At 52.0% G+C, this 19199-nt stretch overlaps 3 protein-coding genes across 6 annotated transcripts; 2 read left to right on the forward strand and 1 right to left on the reverse strand.

Annotated features, from left to right (window-relative positions):
* On the forward strand, positions 1-2882 carry S100P (S100 calcium binding protein P). Its single transcript, XM_014855247.3, has 2 exons — positions 1-331; positions 2604-2882. The coding sequence occupies exons 1-2, from the start codon at positions 194-196 to the stop codon at positions 2751-2753; spliced, it is 288 nt and encodes a 95-aa protein (XP_014710733.3). The 5' UTR covers positions 1-193; the 3' UTR covers positions 2754-2882.
* An 8828-nt stretch (positions 2883-11710) lies between these two features.
* Positions 11711-13897, reverse strand: LOC106840080 (MORF4 family-associated protein 1-like). 4 transcript variants are annotated; one of them, XM_070506270.1, is made up of 4 exons: positions 13091-13897; positions 12561-12686; positions 12093-12372; positions 11714-11992 (listed from the first exon to the last, which is right to left on the reverse strand). In XM_070506270.1, exon 1 carries the CDS (start codon positions 13640-13642, stop codon positions 13259-13261), a length of 384 nt encoding a protein of 127 aa, XP_070362371.1. In that variant the 5' UTR covers positions 13643-13897; the 3' UTR covers positions 11714-11992; positions 12093-12372; positions 12561-12686; positions 13091-13258. The 4 variants fall into 4 exon arrangements, with proteins under 4 accessions (XP_044623803.1, XP_070362370.1, XP_070362371.1 ...); XM_070506269.1 differs by having other exon boundaries at positions 11713-11992; positions 12093-12686; XM_070506271.1 differs by lacking the exon at positions 12561-12686 and having other exon boundaries at positions 11715-11992.
* Positions 13898-17573: 3676 nt separating this feature from the next.
* BLOC1S4 (biogenesis of lysosomal organelles complex 1 subunit 4) lies at positions 17574-18925 on the forward strand. Its single transcript, XM_014855243.3, has one exon. It carries the CDS (start codon positions 17644-17646, stop codon positions 18289-18291), a length of 648 nt encoding a protein of 215 aa, XP_014710729.3. The 5' UTR covers positions 17574-17643; the 3' UTR covers positions 18292-18925.
* The last annotated feature ends 274 nt before the right edge of the window (positions 18926-19199 follow it).

Consider the following 19199-nt stretch of genomic DNA (forward strand, 5'->3'; position numbering starts at 1 on the left):
ACACAGACTGGGGAGGGGTGGGGTTTCTCGAACAGTCCAGCTGTGTTTGTCCCACCCTCTGTGTCAATATGAGGCTGGGCCTTATAAAGGCCAAAACGCCTCCCGTGGGACATTTCCTCAGCCACGCCAGCCCCCAGCAGGAAGGTGGGTCCACGCCAGCCCCCAGGAGGAAGGTGGGTCCAAATCCAGCACCATGACGGAACTGGAGACAGCCATGAGCATGATCATCGACGTCTTTGCCCGGTACTCGGGTGCCGAGGGCAGCAAGCAGAGCCTGACCAAGGGGGAGCTGAAGACGCTCATGGAGAAGGAGCTCCCGGGCTTCCTGCAGGTGAGGGCCCACGGGCACAGGGCCCTGGGGAACGGGATGGGGGATAGGGTGGGCTTGATGGGGGAACATGCAGAGGGTCAGGGAGCATGGGGGGAGAAAATAGGAGGGTGTGGAAGGCAGAAGGGACGGAAAGGGTCAACACCCAGATGCTCTGAAGAGTGGCCTCAGGGGTAGAGCAGGCGGGCTGAGGCTAGGAGTGGATCTGCTGCCCCAGGGGCTGGGGACCCTGGGGCCTCTGAGCAGGGAAAGGATGTGGCCAGGTCAACCTTGAAGCATGGACCTGGAGCCCCAATTTCCCTGTGACCCAGATTCTCTGCGGGGGCCCACGGGGAGAGTGGGGTTAGAACCTGAGTGGCGGGGGATGGGGCAAAGGGACCCAATCCAGGGCCGTCTCTGAGGCCAGGTTTGCTGGTCCCTGGGAACTGTCCCTCTCTAAGGCTCCAGGCCACAAACATCCCGGCTCCACTTCCTGCTTGCCTCCTTCCTTCCCCTGATCCCCAGGTCGTCCCGCGTTACCTGGCCTTAGTGGGACTGACCAGAATAGGGACGGGAGGAGGTCCCGTCCTGGCATCTCTCTGCCTAGAGCTGTTGGGCCTGGAGGCTCACAACGGAGTCTCCCCAGGGCCCTGTAAGCAGAGGCCTGCCCTCCTCCACCTCCCCCACGTTCCTCACTTCCCTTTCCTCACTTCCCTCCTCCTCTTCTTCTCCCCTCCTCTCACCCCGCCCCCACCCCCCACCCCCCCCCCCCCCCAGGCCCCACCAAACTCTGCCTGCCTGCTTGCCTGCCTGCCTGCCTGTCCCTAAGGGGTCCGGGCTGGTACTGATCCTTGAGTATGGAAGCCTGACATTTTCAGCCCGAATTATCACTTCACGGATACTGAGCACTTCAGTATATTTATCTTTTTCTAGATATGAATGCAATGAAGATATATTTTTAAAAATAAAGTTCATTTGTTCTCTATTATAAATATATGTTTGCAGTAGAAAATGTAAAAATACAGAAACGTGGAGGGAAGAAACCCCCCAACACAGACTCCCCCCTCCCTCTGCCGCTCAGCCTTCTCCCCAGGGCAAGGCGGATGTGAATGAAGGGCGAGCTGACATGCAATTTAGTTTCTCTGTGAACTTACTATTACAGCAGACATTCTGAAACTTCGTTGCTCATTGAACACTCCCCCTCATGCAGGGGGTCCTCGGAACACACTTGGAGAACCCGTGGCTAAGCCAGGGGTTCTCAAACGGGTGAGGTCAGAATCCCGGGGAACTTGGTGGAAGTAGCGGCTGGGCCCTCCAGCAGATGCTGCAGCCCAGCCAAGCTGGAGAAGGACTCGCTCAGCAGTGTCCCCAGCCCCGTGCCAGGCACACTCAGAGATTCCTAAACGCTGGGCGGCGGACGGGCTACAAGCCTCCTCAAGCTCACTTTTGGCAGCTGCAAGGTGTTCTGCCGCGTGACACACTGCTGCTCGTTTACCACTGAATGTCGGTTCCCGGGCTGCGCCGCCGGCACCCCTGCTGCTGCTTCTCGGATGTGCACGGTGGTGGCACTTGGTCCCTTCTGAGGACGGTGCTCTCGTCTGACACACAGTGGGCTCAGGCTCTCAGAGACCCCCACCGGCCCTCTCAAAGAAGACCTGGGGCCCCGGGGTCCCGAGCCGGGTGCCCGAGCAGAGGGGAGAGTGGGGACTCTGTCCCTCCAGGCCTGGTCTCCCCTACGAGTCCCCGTCTCCCAGGTGTCTCAGGCCCGTCTCTCGGGCCCTCTGGGCCTTATTTCCTCCATCCGCACCCAGGGCGGTGCATCTCCTGGCCTGGTGGGCGCGAGGCCTGCAGGTGTGTGTCAAGCAGCTGGCCCGGGGCAGCATGAGACATGAGACCGGCGTTCCACAAACGTAACGCGAAGAGCTTTGGAGCCAGCAGCGCACCCGGGACAGAGCAGCGAGTGAGTGCGTTTCCGGGAATCATCGTCACTTTAAAGCAATGATACGATGATCCAAAGACAATCCCCTTCGAAACTTACACGTAAAACCAGCACCCGCTCCCACACAGCATCCTGCAGTTCAGAGGCGGCCTAGACGGGCCCTCAGTTCGTTGGCGTCCCGTCACACGCATTAGGGCGGCTCCCAACTGCTTGGAGCCCGAGCCTCTTTCCAGGGCCGCCGCCTGTGTGGGCGCAGGAGGCAAGGGCGGCACCCACTCGGCTCCCTCCCTCTCCTGGCTGGGCCAAGGCCCCATGCAGGCACCCCAGTCGCTGACCCTGCGCCTCTGTTTCTCCTAGACCGGAAGGAACAAGGGTGCCGTGGACAAACTGCTCAAGGACCTGGACGCCAACGGAGACGCCGAGGTGGACTTCAGCGAGTTCATCGTGTTTGTGGCCGCGCTCACGTCTACCTGCCACAAGTACTTCCAGCAGGCGGGCACCAAGTGAGGCCCCGCAGCCCCAGGTGCCTGCAGGGGCCGGGTGGGCCCCTGGCGTCCAGAAAGCTCTTGTTGGCAGTCGTTTCCCTGGGCGGAGCCGGCTGATGGCCCTCTGATTAATAAAATGCTTGTGAAATGACCCTGGTCTCAGAGAAACTGATTATTATTTCTTAAAACCTCTGTACCCCACACCCACCCACACGAAACAATTCACTAATTTGTCAGTTAATGCTCACTGCCTGCCAGTGGAGAGATGGAGGTGGAAACGACACCAGTCTGCTGGTAAGAATCTACTCACAGGCCATTTTCCGAGTGTCCACCCTGCGCTAGCCCGATGGCTGAGGCACAGTCCCTGCTTTTGTTTATTGTCAGCACAAGGTGAGTGCCACCCTGTCCTGGACCCAAGGGAGCCTAGTGGGACCTGCATCCGTCCATCCGTCCATTCATCCAGTCAGTCAGGCACGTAGCCACTCAGGAAACCCTGGCTCCTCCACCTCTCCAAACATGTTTTTTCAAGTAGCATCTTCTTAATGGTACAATACTTTCCTTTTTTGCCACAAAGATCAGAAAACACAGTAAGAGACTTAGAGAAGAAACGAATTACAAGAGAGGACGGGAATGGCCAGTGAACAACTGCCCACCCACCAGTGTTTACAGGTTTATGAAACCGTCTTTAGGAAGCAGCCAAAGCGACTCCCAGTGAGTCGTGGGTGTCAGGCCAGTAATCCGCCTGGTTTGGGGTCGCCTATCACTGTTTGAATTCCCAGCAGTCGAAGCCCCTTCCCCTGTCTGAAGACACTTCCACCGAGCAGAAATGGGCATGGCTGGGGGTCCTGCACTTGGTGGTGAGACGCTGATACGAGGCTGGGTTTCTCCCTCGCTGGGGAAGGGATGGCACAGGGTTTTAGGGAGAGTGGCGTTAGGTTAGACAGGAGCAGATACACACTTTGAAGCAAAGCGTGAAAAGTCAAGTTAACGTGACTTGGGGGAGCTGAGAGTGTGACCAGAGTGGGAAGCATTTTTTCTTTTTCTTGCTACTTTACAAATTAGTCACCATCCTGTGAATGACAGATTGCCCAGCTTATTCGTGGCAGGAAGCAGGGCCTATAGAGGCGCTGCGAACGCAGAGCCCTCGCTCCCGGCCTCGCTCGCAGCTGGGCTGCGAACCTCCTGGGTTCCCCAGACCCCCCAGCCGTGGTGTCCGGCAATCGACGCAAAGAGGGGCACCGGGAGAACTCTCCAGGCCTGTGCAGCATGGCCGTGGGAGAGTGTCCAGGCACGCAGCCCTGAACCCAGCCCTCCAGGGCTCTCGGCGCTTCTGTACTGCTCACTATCTCAAAGCAGAGAAGTCTTTTCGGAATCACCCCCAGGGCAGGTTTCTGTGCTTTCCCACCAAGAACCCAGACCACAGGAGCAGCAGAAGAGCAGCGCGCCCCTTCCTTCAAGCGTCCTTCGTCCTTCCAATACCCAGCCCCTCCTCATGGAGACAACGGGGCCCACCATCAGTCAGTCTTTCTATTGTCATCCCACAGCATGGCGTCCATGAAATACCCTGCTTTGGAGAAGGTTCCTTTTCTGGCAAGTGCACGGTCGCCCTGGAACTCTTTCCACCTCATCACGACTCCCCGCCTTACCCCAACGGGGAGGTTATTTCTGTTTTGGAGAGCAGATCCCTGCTCCAAGAGCCCAGCCTCCTGCGGTCTTGTCAGCCCATTTCCGTTCAGGGGCCCCTGAGGAGGATGCAGAGGTCCCGGCATGGTCGCCGCTTGAGTTCAGCTCCCTGGGGGGCACCTGGTTTCAGATCCTTGTGAAGCAAAAGCCACGTCCAACCGGCATTTTTTCTCTCTGGAGTAGCCTTTTATACCTTCATTATTTCTGCAATGCCACACCTCTTGTTCCAAGAAGAAAACGGGGTAAAATCAAGTGTAGAAGCCGGCAGCCCCTCCGTCTGTCTGGATGCCTGGATGTCGGGTCTCCTTGCTCCCACTTGCGGAGGGCGGTCTCCCCCGGTTGGCCTGACCGCTGTCCAAGCAGCAGGTTTCAACGGCTGCACGGAGCCCACGGGCGCGAGGGCGCCAACATTTGCTCGTTGTGAACAACGTAGGCCTTCCTATTTTTGTTTTTAAAAAGTATGCTACAATTAATAGTTTCATGCACAAAGCTTTGCCTTAAGATCAGATAATTTTCCAAAAGTAGATGCCATTTTTAACCTAGGATTCCTAGGTCAAAGGAGAATTTTTTTTTTTACTGTGGTAAAAACACATAACATAAAATTTACCATGTTAACCATGTCTAAGTGTACAGTTCTGGTATTAAATATATTCACACTGCTGTTCAACCAGTCTCCAAAACCTTTCCATCTGGCGAAAATGAAGCCCCACATCCATTCGACATCTCCCCAGCACCTGGTGACCACCACTCTACCTTCTCTATGAATGTGGCTACCGAGACTGGCTTCTGTCGCTCAGTACAATGTCTCTACGCTCCACCCGTGTTGCAGCATGTGTCAGAATCCCCTCCCTTCTTAAAGCTGAAGAATATCGCATTGTATGGACACACCATGTTCTGCTTATCCATTCATCCATCAAGGAACACTTGGGTTGCTTCCAGAATGTTTTTAAAAAGTGAAATATTTAACCCAAGTCAAGTATTTCTCCAAATCATGCTTGGGGAAACAAGTGGCGGCCGTTTCCCAGATGAACCCAGCAGTCTTGTTTGTGACTGTTGCCAGCAGGAGAAGCAACCCTGGAGCCGGTGGCTGTCCCAGCCCTCAGGCTGTGGCCCGCACCCCTGCTGCTGATTTGCAGAATTGCTCCCTGCCTAGGCTCTGTCCTTGAGCAAGGATGGTGCATTTGCACCTCCTCCAGAACGTCAGGGGCCACCATGGCCTGGCTGACTCCTGGCTGAGCACAGCAAGTCACGAGCCTTGTCCACTAGGCTCTGCCTAAAGGCAGGAGTGAGTTCTCCGGGCCTGTCACCTGCACTCTCCTCTCAGTGTACCGAGCAGCAGGGGCCTAAAGAGCTGCTCTCTACCACGGCTTCCCGGAACGCCGCTCCTTCCCCGCTCAGACACAGCGCTCTGCCCTGCCCGCAGGCCCCAAACCTGCCTCTGGTTTGGCAAGGGATTGGCGAGCCGCTGTCCGCACGTGCCCTGCCCTCGGCCCACACTGCTCCTTGCCTGTCCCCCGAGGACAGTGCCCACTTCTCCCGCAGGCCTGTCAAGGGAAGCCACCTCTCTCCCCACACCGCACGTGCTTTGGTCCATGTTCTCTCCAGGGCCCTTTGCTCTTCCTCTGGCCAAAGCCCCGCCCCTCGGAAGCACCTGTTGCCCAGCTACACGCCCCTCCCACCTCATCGGACTCTGACACCTGTCTCCTTCCTCCCCATCCCAAGTCCTTCCATCGTGCTGGGTGCTCATAGGATGACCTAGTCCACACCAGGGCCTCCCCATCCCCGACTGCCTTGTCTCCAATGGCTGCTCTCCTCACCTTGGCCACCAGGAGATCTTGTCATCACACCGGGGCTCCTCCGTCTCTGAACCCCTCCTTTGAGCACCCTGCCCTCTGACCGCGCCTCCTGGTTTCCAGGTTGTTACTGGGGCAGACACCGTGGCCACCCCTCCAGCTGCCATCTTCTTCTTCCTCCCTGGTCACGGAGCCCTGGTTTTGTTCAGGCATGCAGCAGAAACGGACTCAGGGAATGTGGGCTCCTCGCCTGATCCTTGCTCCCTTTGCCACTGGGACTTCTGAGGAGATCTGCTGGTGGCTTCTGGGAACAAGGCCTGCCGGGGTCCCGCCCCAGCGGAGTCCAGATTCCTGAGGGATGGACGGCGTCGGCGCAATGAGGGGAAAATAAAGGGGACGTGAGACTTGGGTTGGTGTTAGCAAGTCCGACTTTACTGTGCACAAGTGTCGTTTATATATTTTTCAGGATTAGTACAGAAACAGTTCTACAAATATTCTCAGAGAGATAAGGAAGTAAAGAACGAGCACAAGAATATTTATTAGCATTCTATTCTGTAGAGCATAAGGTTAATGGTAGTCTTCTCCGCAATTAGCTAGTGTTTGTTGTCTCTAAGCTAAAGGAGATAGGTACCTAGGCGTCTGCTGTGATTCATGGTAAAGTTAAATCAAAGAGAGAAGGTCCAGGCCTCCGGACAGGACAGCAGTCCGTCTGGTTACATCCTGGTGGAGCCATCCCTGCCTCCCTCAATCATTTACGCCATTAGTGTAGACGGTTAATGGGAACAAAAGGTGACTCCAGGGTGTCTTATCCCCAGGGCTATCTGCATTCTCAGCGGGCAGTTAAACATCTTTACCTTTTCGCGCCCTTTAGGGGGTGGAAGCATTCCTTTGTCTTTTAGATTGTAGAGCTAACAGTCCCTTAAGCACACTGCCGGAGAAAGTATCATTTTGTTAGCAAAGTAAAGGGCTGAAAAGCTAAGCTAAAGTATATATCTTCAAGAATGAAAAACAGAAATAAGTATAGACAAACTTGCTAGAAAGCATGCATATAATTCAGAAAATATGAAGGGTGTCGGCCAGCCATTCTTCACCGAGGGGCATCCCTGCACCCCTCGGCCCTTCTACTCATCAATTATTTATTATTTATTGCTTTTAGGAGAAAACTTCTATAACATTTTAACAGAAAGCAGAAGGTCAAGAATAATATATAGATACTTCTTGATCATCCAATTAACCAGCAAACTTAGAAGGACGATGCATATATATATTTAGACAAAGAACTGGAGGGAGAAGGAAACATTAACCAGATGGAGGCCATAAACCTAATTCGACATCTTATCTGGGCAGGATTCCTTTCTGCTTGTCTCAAATGGGACTGTGTGCTCCTCCGTTAATTAACTGAAAAATATCTTGAAAGTTACCTGCAGGTGGTCACATTCTCTTACCATATCTAATTTTCCTGGGAGGTAGTGCCTCCCAAGCAGCCACCCAAAGGAGTGAAAACTGGAGGTTGAGAAAGGAAAAGGAATGAAGGGCAATTAGAAGCAGCACAGATTTCAGAACTGTGTGAGGGGCTGGCCGGTTATTCTTCACCAAGGGGCGACCCTGCACCCCTCGGCGTTAATCGACTGGACCCTGTCAAACAGCCGATCAAATGATGTAGCCATGGCTCCCAGCAAAGGCCAAAGCCAACCCTCAGGGTACATTCCTGCAAATTAGGAAGAGATGCTGTTCCTCAAGACCCAGTAGTGGCATCTGCAGGAAAACTGTCCTGAGAACTTTATCGAGGCACAATGACTTTAACATGAATGGTATCCCCCGGAGCTATCAGTGCATAAACTGTACAACTGTAAATGATGTAAGTATATGATGACCTTAGCTAGGAAGGACTTTCCTCGCTGATTGAAAAAGAAGACACCTAGCTGTGGAAACCCACCCTCCCCATCTCCTTTCAGGACTTAGACATTGTTGTGTGAGGATGTGATGCCTGGAGCTGCAGCAGCCATTGTGCAATAAGGAGGACAAAGTGAAGAGGATCATAGAAGACCTTTGACCTCACTGAGTGGCTGGCAGGGTTGCCCCACTGCACACCTCCAGGGAGTGCTGCTTACATCATAGCCTATGTGAATGGTATTTCAAATCCCTGGCTGCTGAAATGACTCAGATCCACGTGCCTCTAGAATTATGGGAGATACAAAGCCATATTGTTTAAGCCATATTTAGTCAGTATCTGCCTCCATGACCACAAGTAATGGATACCTGTCATTCGTTTTAGCCATTCAACATCTGTATCCCTTTTTTATGTTTGGGGAATTCATCACTTATGCATCTGGATGGGTGGCAAGACTATCAACCCCTGTTTAAGTTGAAAATACTAGATGCTTTTGCAGCTAGAGTACTGTCATATGACCTAGGACCCCTCAATCCCAGGCATGGGCATCTCGATACATCTTGTACTTTCCTTGCCCCAGCTCTGGAATTAACTGTTTCTCCAAGCACTTCTAGTTCCTTCTAGTGGAAAAGGGTATTTAGAAGCCAAGATCTGAGAACTAGGTGTGCTCATTACTATTGGGGTGTCACTGCTTCTAGCCCCTCCCAATGGACAGAACTAGGGAAGATCTGTAAGTACATACATAAATTTATGTAGAGATCTATACCTATGGTCACACACACACACAAAATCATAAGTTTGCACAGATACCTCCAATTTCAAACCAATACCATGGTGTGCTGGTTCGTTCTAGTGCTCTTCCTCTTCATATTTCTCTTCCTCTGCCGACAGCCCCTCTCCTGCATGGAAACCTTTTTCCCTGCTCATGCTGTGACTCCCTATGCCAGTCTGCCCCGTGCCTGTGCACTCTCCTCGCCTCTCAGGCTGTCACCTAGCAGGACTGGCCTCCTCTGGATGCCCTCACCATGCTGCTCAGGCTCTGACAAGTTGCACCGAGTTGTCCCCGTGTGGATGCTCTCCTCTCCCCAGTTGGGCTCTGACACCCCATGGAACCACAGAGCAGTAGAGGAAGACCTCGCTGGTGACATAAAGTTTGAGCAGGCTTCAGCTCGCCTCTCCCCAGCTGGGCTGGCAGTGCCTACAGCTCGGGAGAGGCTGAAGCTGCAGCTGATTTCTTTATTTGCTGCCCCCAGGTTCTTTGTTCTCTTGTTGGTGCGTCCACGTGGCCGTGCCCCACACACCCAAGTGACCTCCAATGCCCCTAATGGGGCCCTCCAGGCTCTTCCCACACACCCAGCCACACCCCTTCCCCACTGCCCTCTGTCTTCTCCCCACAGCCTTCCTGCCTGCTTTTTCATGGACCCCCAGGGGCCCGGGCAGCATCTAACTCACAGCCAGCCTTTCTAGAATATCCCGAGCTTAACTAGGTCCTCATACATGCGTAATGCTTCAACGAGCTTGTGCATCAGTGGGGGTGAGGCTTCCTACAAAGAACGCGTACTTGCTGAAAGGGACTGGATATACAGGAGAGAAAGAAAAGTAGCGTGGTGAGCCACGTAAATACCTGGCCTTCAAATGCTTTCAGAAAAAACAAAACTCCGTGAGAAGTACTGAAACAAAACATTATTGAAGACGCAGGCATCACAAGCCAGCCAATGCAAGTGAAGGTCATAGAATTTCTGAGATCTTTTGGAAGAGAACACAAAATTTCAGATTTCACAGCAAGAGGCGTCTGGGCACGACTGGCTCATCCATGACAGACTAATGACTTTCTGAGCTACTGAGAGAAGCCAATCCAAACCTTCTAGCTAACTGCGAGGCTGCATAAATTCCACTGGTAGGTAATTCAATTAGGGGAAATGCATGAGTTCAAATGAATAGGAAATACAAACTCCTGAGTGCCTCTAAATTAGACTTTCGTCACAAGCACCAGTTAAGACAATGCTCTGAGTAACGCCGAGGACCAAAACCGGTTCACAAGACTCTTAAGACTCCGAATGTGAAGGAGGCTTAGAATCCAGCCCTGGGATACTGACGAAATGAAATGCAACCCCATGGATGAATATAATCTCTGGTCAGCTAATCAAGGGGAAAAATACATGTATATACTATATACACACCATATGTGTATAGCAAGTAAAGTATAGATATGTGGGCATATGTGTGTGTATTCAGCTTCTTCGCCCCAAAACCATGTTTCTAAGTCAGTGAAGTAGTTTATAATGAACAGTTTCTTGAATCAAGATTCATAATATCCCAAAGAGGGGATGCTCTAGCCAGGCCCTGGAATTACAAGAACATGGAGCAACTAACCTGCAGTGTACATAAACACGAAGGAGATGTAAACCTGGCGGTCTTAAGCCACTAAGACTCTGGGGTGAACTCCTCACAGTAGTTTAACTTAGTCTGGCTGACTGATAGAGAAAGATACCACGCCCTGACCCCAGGACCCTAAGCCTAGCTGGCCCTCCCCACCCCTCGGCTCCAGCTCAGGCACTCGGTCCCCCTCGGTACTTCTGCAGCGCCATCTTCTCGCCTTCACTCGAGCTCCCACCAATCCACACACGGCACGCAGTATGAGTAACGTTCCCCAGCTACAAATGGGTCCCTGCCATTCCCCAGCGCATCAGAGTCTCCGTGGCTCAGCATGTCTCTGTTTCCACTGAAGAGCCCAGAAAGGCAGGCGCATGAACAAGGATGCTAGAGTCCAAAGCACAGCCAGAAACAGCCTCTGTAAACACGACTTTTCTTTGCGCCAGGAGACTTTATTATAAAAATGCCTATTTTACACATTAATCCAAAATATGTATCTCCACTTGTCATTACAAACACGTGTTTGTTCTTGTCCAACTACACCGAGCAGTTCTGGAGATGGCCCCAGGCCCGTGCTGTGGCTTTGAGTCTCCATTAGCGCTCAGTAAGGACACTCGGGGTGAAGAACCTCCCGGAAGAGAGGCTTACAAAGAGGAGCGAGCTCCTTGTGAAGATCTCCTCCCTCTTCCAGCACCTCCGCACTCTGCAGTCCAGCGCCCTGGCCGTCTCCCCAGTGCTGGAGCTCAGCAGGCTTCTGCTCCAGTTGTCCCTGAGCCTCTGAGCTCTTTGCTCATTCCTACTTCCAGTTGTGCCCAGCTTTCAAGGGCAAGCCAAATCATTTGCTCTGACCAGCTTTCCCAGACTCCCCCTGCAGTGCTGGGGGGAGTCTCCCACAAAACAACGCTCCCACAAGACACTCAAGCTCAAGTGCTGCGGTGGCTTCTTTCCATTTCTGTCCCACCTCTTCCCAATCCATGTCTCACCCGTATGTCCCTAGTGCCTTGGACCGCGTATGAAGCTCACTATACCCCCAGAGTGACTAAACATACTTCAGCTGCCGTCAGGCAGGGGCTTAGCCCAGAGGACGGGCTGACGTTTGTTTCTGGTAAGACGGGGGCATTCTGGCATCTTATCCCCAGAGCACCTTCCATAGGTAGCTCTCCCTCGCAGTTCAAGGCTTGCACAGAGCCTCAAACTACAGCAGCTCATTCCCACCTGGTGATGGCGACACCCAAGGAAGGACAGACATTTTAAGAGAAATTTACTCATGATTCTTTTATTAACACACACAGGGGCTTTGGGCATTCGAACAAAAAATTTATTTTAAAAAAGGTTTTTTAGGTCTTTGTTTTTCAAAGCAAATGAATACTTAGAACACGTCTGACTTTGGTCTCAAGTCCCTGTCGGGTCTGCCACCCCAATGAAGGAGAGGGGACTTGACGCGGCCTGATGATGCCCCTTCCTTCCCCGGCCTCTCACGGCTCTTTGCAGATCGTCTCCCTGATGCGATACTCTGAAGCCCTGTATGCATGAGGGGATGACAAGAGTAAAGCACACTCCGCCACTCTCCATTTAAACTTCTCTGTCATTTAGGATCCGCTAGGTTGTCTAAAAAACTCACCTGACAGATTGCAAAATGAACAGCAGACAATATAGGCAACAAAACATAACTCTCCTCCTGTGTGTCACAGATGACTCAAGTTCCAAATGGATGCACGACCATCTTCCCTGTGCAGCTGTCTGCTAGTTCTTCGCAGTCTTATGCAAGGCGGTCTTGTTCCCACACTCTCCCCCAGCCACATCCAAGCAGTGCCTTCCACTGCACCTCTGACGCTGGAGGATTCCAACCCCAAGGCTTCACGTGCCTCACACTTCCAGAAAACAACCAGGTCCCGGGGTAACTGCGAAATGAAGACCATGCCCAACATTTCAAAAACCCAGCAGAGTAACAAGAACAAATGTGGCCACTGAAACAACCTTTGATGAAGGCCCATTTCCCTTACGAGAGTATTTCTCAAACAAAAGTCATTTTTCAGGAACCAAATACATTTAACAATCTAAACCCCTATCAAGGTCATCACACACTGACCTTAAGGCAGACTGTTAGGTGGGGATAAAAAACATACAAACAGAGTAGAGAAAACGAGAGCTGCTTCCGTTTCCTGGAGGGGTCAGCCCATCCTCACTAGTTGAGCAGAGGCCACCAGCTGTGAACCTAAAGCACAAGTGCAAGAAATTTACCATCAAGACATTGAGTCCCAAGACTGCCGCGTCCTGATGTTTAAAAGAAAAAGTTAACCGCCCACAAGAAGGCCACTTCCTTCAGACAGGGTCCTGACACACCTGCGTTCAAGAAAAACCTGGAAATTACTAGAAAAGGCCCAGAGCTTCACACTTTTCTGTTCCCTTTCCCTGTGTTCTCACCCTCCCCTATTTTGCTCTATGGCCTCGGTTTTCTTTGGTTTCCCCATCCTCCGCAGTGCCTAGACAGGTCTACCTCCCGCAACTGTCTTGTTCAATTGACTTTCACGTTTCACAAAAACAAACCCCAAGTTATTTTAAGTTTTCTCTAACTACGAGTGGGGACAGGTGGGGCCATAAAAAACAGTATCTACTAACCCCCATCCAAACAAGCACGCGTTCATTTTCCTCTCGACCCCAACTTTCCGCCCACTGCCGAAGTCTGGACGCAGGAGGATCGGGGCTGCACTCCTGAGACGTCACTATCACCCAGGAAGCCGTTCGATCACGCTCGTGGGGCGCCCGCCGCCTCACCGCCGCCGCTCCTCACGACGACTCGCTCCGCTCTATCCGCCGCACCAGCTCCACCAGCATCTCGGCCATCTTCGCCACCTCCCGGGCCTTCTCCTCGGCCCGCTCGCCCCGCCTGGCCGCCCGGCCCTCGCCGCCGTCGCCCGCGCTCTGCAGGTGGTTCAGCGCGCTCTCCTCCGAGGCCTCCACCTGCGTCTTGATCTGGATGAGCATATTGTCCATCTCCCACAGCTTGCTGCGGTTCCGCAGGGGCGCCCGGCCGCGCTGCCGGCTCAGCGCCGCGATGTCCTCGCGCATCTCGTGGATGACGGGCAGCAGGAACTGCTCGAAGTCCTCCTCGGGCTCCAGCACCTCCACTTGCTCCGGGGCGTCCGCCTCGTCCGGGTCCACGGGCCGCATGCCCCCGGCCCCCGCTTCAGCCCGCACCTCCCGGGGACGACTGATCACGCCTACTGCGGAGTCGAAGCGACCCGCTCCCTTGTCAGTACTATTCCTGAATTATCTTTAAAACTGTTTCCCTCTACGCCTTTTCGCTTCACAACTGCTGTGGGAAGAAAAGCAAACAGCGGAGCAACGAACAACACCGACTCAAGAGCCAACCCGCGCGTGTTTACGGCCTTTTCACGGCAGGCCGGGCTCCTTTACGGTCACGCCTCCGGCAAGACCGAGGCGCGGGCGCGCGCACGCAAAGGGGCCTCGGCCTCGGCCGCGCGCACGCCCTCACCCGCTTCCCGCGCCCCGCCCCGCCCCCTTCTCTCATATGCCTTTGAGGGATAGAAGCGGTTTTCTCGCCAGCTCCGCGAAAGCTTACAGGCCTTTTACTTTTTTTTTTTTTTTTTTTTTTAAGTAAAAGCGATTCTCTCTCCCTCCTATTTGAATACGACAGGCTACTGTTCAAGCGTGCACTGCTCTAAGTGCTTGGGTTAACTTGTATCAATACACAGTGAACCTATGAGATAGATGAAGAACTGACTAAAGGCGGTGCTTGTGGTCAGAATTTGAACCTGAGCGATTTGGGTCCACAGTCCCTGCTCTTTACTACCGCACATGCTCCCTCTCCTGCGATAGGCCCTCGAGTCAAGCACCGCGGATGCCCAGGGCCCTTCCCTCGTACTCCGCACCCCTCACTCCTGTACTTTCATTCGGGGGGGATTTCTCTCTCCTACCTTGGGTCGTTCTGGTCAGAAGTTTCTTGATCTCTTCACTGGGCTGTAAGTAAACCAAGGTGAAGGGCCACTTTTGATTGGGCTCTGTTGCTGCCGAGACCAGCTAGGCAGCCAGCCGAAGGGGCGGACGGAATTAATAGACAGAACGCAATCTATATTATTCAATGGGACAGGGGACCATCAGCCTCAAGGACTGAGGTGAGGTCCCTTGGATCGCCACATATTTATTTTCGGGTAAAGAATCTCAAGCATGCACAATAGCAGGAACTCATGGCTGCAGGGACATGCAAGCCAAAGTCCAAAGGTTCTGTTGTTCACCCCCAGAACCACACCAGCCCATCTCCAGTCATTCACTTGGGGAGCATCTTAAGGACAATCAGCAAGGTATGCAGGCGGTGTTCCATTCCTGCAAGGGCCCGGCCTTCCTAAGCCCCTTACCTTTATGCCTGATAACATACTCCCCTCCAGCCTGAGATTCCACAGCACAATCAATCTGCTATAATGATTATGAGAATCAGCAGATCACATATCTCCCAGTCACCCATTTGGAATTTATCTTCCCTACGCTTAAAGCCTAGCAAGAATGCTGCTATGATCTCCTGCAGCACTCTGTCCCCAGCCTCTCCTGGCAGTCTGGCTTCTAGCAGTGTGACCGGGAACCAGGCAAGGAAAGAGTTACTGAGAATCTGATCAATAACAAACGGGCTGTCAAACGTTTTCCAGATAAGGAGAAACTAAATGTTCTGTTTTTCCGAAGGTGATGTTCCCGTTTTTGCAGATGTTGCCATCTTACAATGAAAAGTACAGGGTTGCAGCAAGACCCTTGCAAATTGCTCCAGAGCCAAGTGTCCAAAAGTTGCCATGGACCCGTTACATAATGACCTGTTCATGTTCCTTGAACTCATTGTGTAATAGTTCCTTGAACTCGTTGTGTAATGGCCTGCCCACCTGCTGCACATGTGCCGATTGAGCACAGTTGTTACACAATTGTAACATATCCTCCGTGCTCTTGTGCATAACGTCTCCTGCAACACTAAGTTCCCGGAGACGCTTCTTTGGGAGCTGTACTCGGTGTTCTCTATTGCCTGCGCAAGCAATAAAACTTTTCTTCATTTCCTTCAGCCCCAGTTGTGCTTTTCAGCTCCGTACTCACCAAGAGACGAGCCCCTTGAGTTCAGTTACAGTAGGACTTTAGGGAATGTTTTAGAGGCGAGGCCGTCTTCCCTAAAATATAAGCACGTCTACCAGACTGGAAGCTCCTTGGGGGCAGGTTCTGGTCTTGGTCATCTCTATGTCTCCACCACCTACCGTGCCTGAAAAATAGCAGGGGCCCAGTAAATGTTGCTTTAATATTCATTTAACAAAATTTTTTGCACTAAATTTTCTAATAATCCAATATTGAATTCAAACAATGCCCAACTCTTGGCCCATTTTCCTATGAGAGCACCAATAGTGTGTCATTGTGGAATGGATGGAGCCTACTTCTAGGCTTGGTCTGTCAGTGCCACACTAGCAGCAGTTTGGAGGGATCCTGCTTACACAAGTGCCACACATCAGAGCTTCAGTGTTCCAGTCTGACAAAGACCAGTGGTCCATGCCTGAATATCTGTCACAGGGAAGAGTGAGTGAGATAGAAGAGTGAAGCATAAGTGAGATGATACGGATGAAAGTGTTTTGCAAATGCCAAAGTGCCAGTAGACATAAGTGGTGATAGTATTATAATTATTACCAGACAGTATATGGAGGTATTTGATGCCAAAGATTTTGGAGTCAGACAAATCCAGAATTAGGTCCTAGCTCCTCCAATTAGTTGCTCTGTGGCCTTGGACAAGATGGTTAACCTGAACACGTGACTCTGGGTCTCAATTTCCATCTGTTACCCAAGGGTTGGCATTGGACATATGATCCCTAATGATCAGAATATGATCCATATGGTCCATAATAATCATATGACACGGTTTACCCAAGATTTTACATCTCATGTCTTGATGTGATTATTGTGTCCCCTTTCACTCTCAAAACTTTCCTGGTTTAATAAATTGGACTTTATTAAAATTATCAACTTCTATTCATCAAAACTCACCAATAAGAGAGGGAGAAGGCAAGCCACAGTGTGGGAGACGATATTTTCAACAGATATATCTGACAGAGAACTCATATTCAAACTATTGAGAACTTCGATAGATTAATAAAAGACAAATAACTTAAAAATGGGCAAAAGACTTGAGCTGGCACTTCACAAAAGGCGATAGCCAAGTGGCCATTAACTATATTAAAAGATGCTCAACTTCATGATTCAACAGGGAAATGCAAATTAAAACCACAATGATAGCACTACACATCCACTAGAATGGCTAAAATGTAAAATACTGACAATACCAAGTGCTGAAGAAGACGTAGAACATCTGGAACTCTCATACATTCTTTTTTTTTTTTTTTTTGAGGAAGATTAGCCCTGAGCTAACTACTGCCAGTCCTCCTCTTTTTTGCTGAGGAAGCCTGGCCCTGAGCTAACATCCGTGCCCATCTTCCTCTACTTTACATGTGGGACGCCTGCCACAGCATGGCGTGCCAAGTGGTGCCATGTCCGCACCCAGGATTCGAACCGGTGAACCCCGGGCGAGAAGCAGAACGTGCGAACCTAACTGCTGCGCCACCGGGCCAGCCCAAAATCTGTGCTTCTTTTTTTTTTTTTTTTTTTTTTATGAGGAAGAGTTCCCTTGAGCTAACATCTGTTGACAATCTTCCCCTGTTTTGTATGTGTGATGCTGCCACAGCCTGGCTTGACAAATGGTGTGTAGATCTGCACCCGGGATCTGAACCTGTGAACTCCGGGCTACTGAAGCAGAGTGTGTGAACTTAACCACTATGCCAGGGGGCTTGGACATGTTCTAATCTTGATCTGGATGAAGGTTACACGGCTATACGGACATGTGAAAAACAACGAACGTGTACACTTACCATGTATGCACTTTCTTGTACTTCAGTTACACCCTCGGATTTTAAAAAGGGTTGAGTCACGGCGCGCGCGCGCGCGCCAGTGCGTGACTGTGACCGTTCCGGAGGCAGATCGGTGCGCGTGCGCGTACGTGGGCGCGCGGAGACCGGAAGCAGGGGCGGGTGTGCGTCCATGAGCGTGTGGAAGCCGGAAGCGGGGGCGTGCGTGCTGTGCGTGCGCGTGCGCGCGCGCGCGAGGGGCCGGAAGCGGGGCTGGTATCCCGGCGGCCGCGGGCCATGGAGGGTCGGGACTGCGGGCCGCCGAGCGAGGAGCCGGCGGAGGAGGCCGAGTTCCAGGGCGCCGGCTGGAGCGGGGACAGCGGCACCGTGTCCCAGAGCCACAGCAGCGCCTCGGGGCCGTGGGAGGACGAGGGCCCGGAGCTGGGCGCGCCGGGCCGCGACCTGCCGCTGCTGCGCCGCGCCGCCGCGGGCTACGCCGCCTGCCTGCTGCCCGGAGCCGGGGCGCGGCCCGAGGTCGAGGCCCTGGACGCGAGCCTGGAGGACCTGCTCACCCGGGTGGACGAGTTCGTGGGCATGCTGGACATGCTGCGCGGCGACTCCTCCCACGTGGTCAGCGAGGGCGTGCCTCGCATTCACGCGAAGGCCACCGAGATGCGGCAGGTGTACAGCAAGATCGACAGACTCGAGGCCTTCGTCAGGATGATCGGCGCCAGCGTGGCCAGGATGGAGGAGCAGGTGGCCAGGGCGGAGGCCGAGCTGGGCGCTTTCCCCAGTACGTTCAGGAAACTGCTGCACACGATTAACGTGCCCTCCTTCTTCCACAAGGCGCCCTCCAGCAGGCCCCAGCACACCGGCTACGAACCCCCCGTCCTGTTTCGGACCGAGGACCACTTTCCCTGCTGCAGCGAGAGACCTCAGGTCTGAGTCTGCCGGACGACGCTGCGAGAGGACGCTGAGATTATATCGAGTGTTAATAAATCACTTGAAAATCCTGTCACTAGACAGACGTGATGCTGGAGTATGGAATTTTAAAGTTTCTTTTTTGCACACTCTTTGTCACTACTTGCATTATTTCACGTAGGATGCGTGATTTTCTGTCTCTTCCAGTTCTAACCTGGAAGCTGCTTGCGGGGGTGGGAATCGGGGAGGCAAAATGAATGAACCTAACTGTGCGCTGTGGCAGAACTGTTATTTTTATGGCTTTTACAGGTCAATTACCTTTTCAAGCTTTATATATTTCTATACTCTTAAGAAAAACTACTGAGCCCTTCAAGCGTTGTTACTATTCTGTCCTAATAGTGATTCAGTTTTCTATTGTTTATTTTTAGGGTAGAAGGAAAATTCTTTAACATCATATTAAACTTTCCATATCATCGATTGTAAACCAAAGGCAGTTATACATCTGAGAAAATGTATTGGTTTATTGCAACTAATTCTGAAGCTGTATTTGAAAGTACGAGCTCACAATCTTAATTTGTCCATAGCAAACATATCTATGTATATATGGGTGCCAACATTTGGTTTAAATTTTAAGGATTAATAAAAAATTTAAATTTTATTGGAAAAGTTTTCCTTCTGTAAAGGACTTCACAGACACGCATGCGTCACTTAACGACAGGGCTGTGTTCTGAGAGATTCGGCGTCAGGCAGTTTCGTCATTGTGGGAACATGGGTGGACTTAGACGAACTTAGTACAGCTTACTATGCCCTGAGCTCTGTGCTGCTAATCTTAGGAGACCACTGTGATGTCTGTGGTCTGTCATTGACCAAAATGTCCTTATGCAGTGCGTGACTGTGTTTCCTTTTTTGTTTGTTTGAAAATAGACATGTTG

This window comes from Equus asinus, chromosome 3, assembly GCF_041296235.1.
Source record: "Equus asinus isolate D_3611 breed Donkey chromosome 3, EquAss-T2T_v2, whole genome shotgun sequence".
In the NCBI taxonomy this organism is placed as follows: Eukaryota; Metazoa; Chordata; class Mammalia; order Perissodactyla; family Equidae; genus Equus; species Equus asinus.

What these genes read in the sequence shown, in the direction of transcription:
- S100P (XM_014855247.3), top strand. Translation starts at nt 194, where the DNA reads ATGACGGAACTGGAGACAGCCATGAGCATGATCATCGACGTCTTTGCC. An exon ending in AGCTCCCGGGCTTCCTGCAG is followed by an intron (nt 332 to 2,603) that starts GTGAGGGCCCAC and finishes TGTTTCTCCTAG; the next exon opens with ACCGGAAGGAACAAGGGTGC.
- LOC106840080 (XM_044767868.2), bottom strand. Translation starts at nt 13,642, where the DNA reads ATGCGGCCCGTGGACCCGGACGAGGCGGACGCCCCGGAGCAAGTGGAG.
- BLOC1S4 (XM_014855243.3), top strand. Translation starts at nt 17,644, where the DNA reads ATGGAGGGTCGGGACTGCGGGCCGCCGAGCGAGGAGCCGGCGGAGGAG.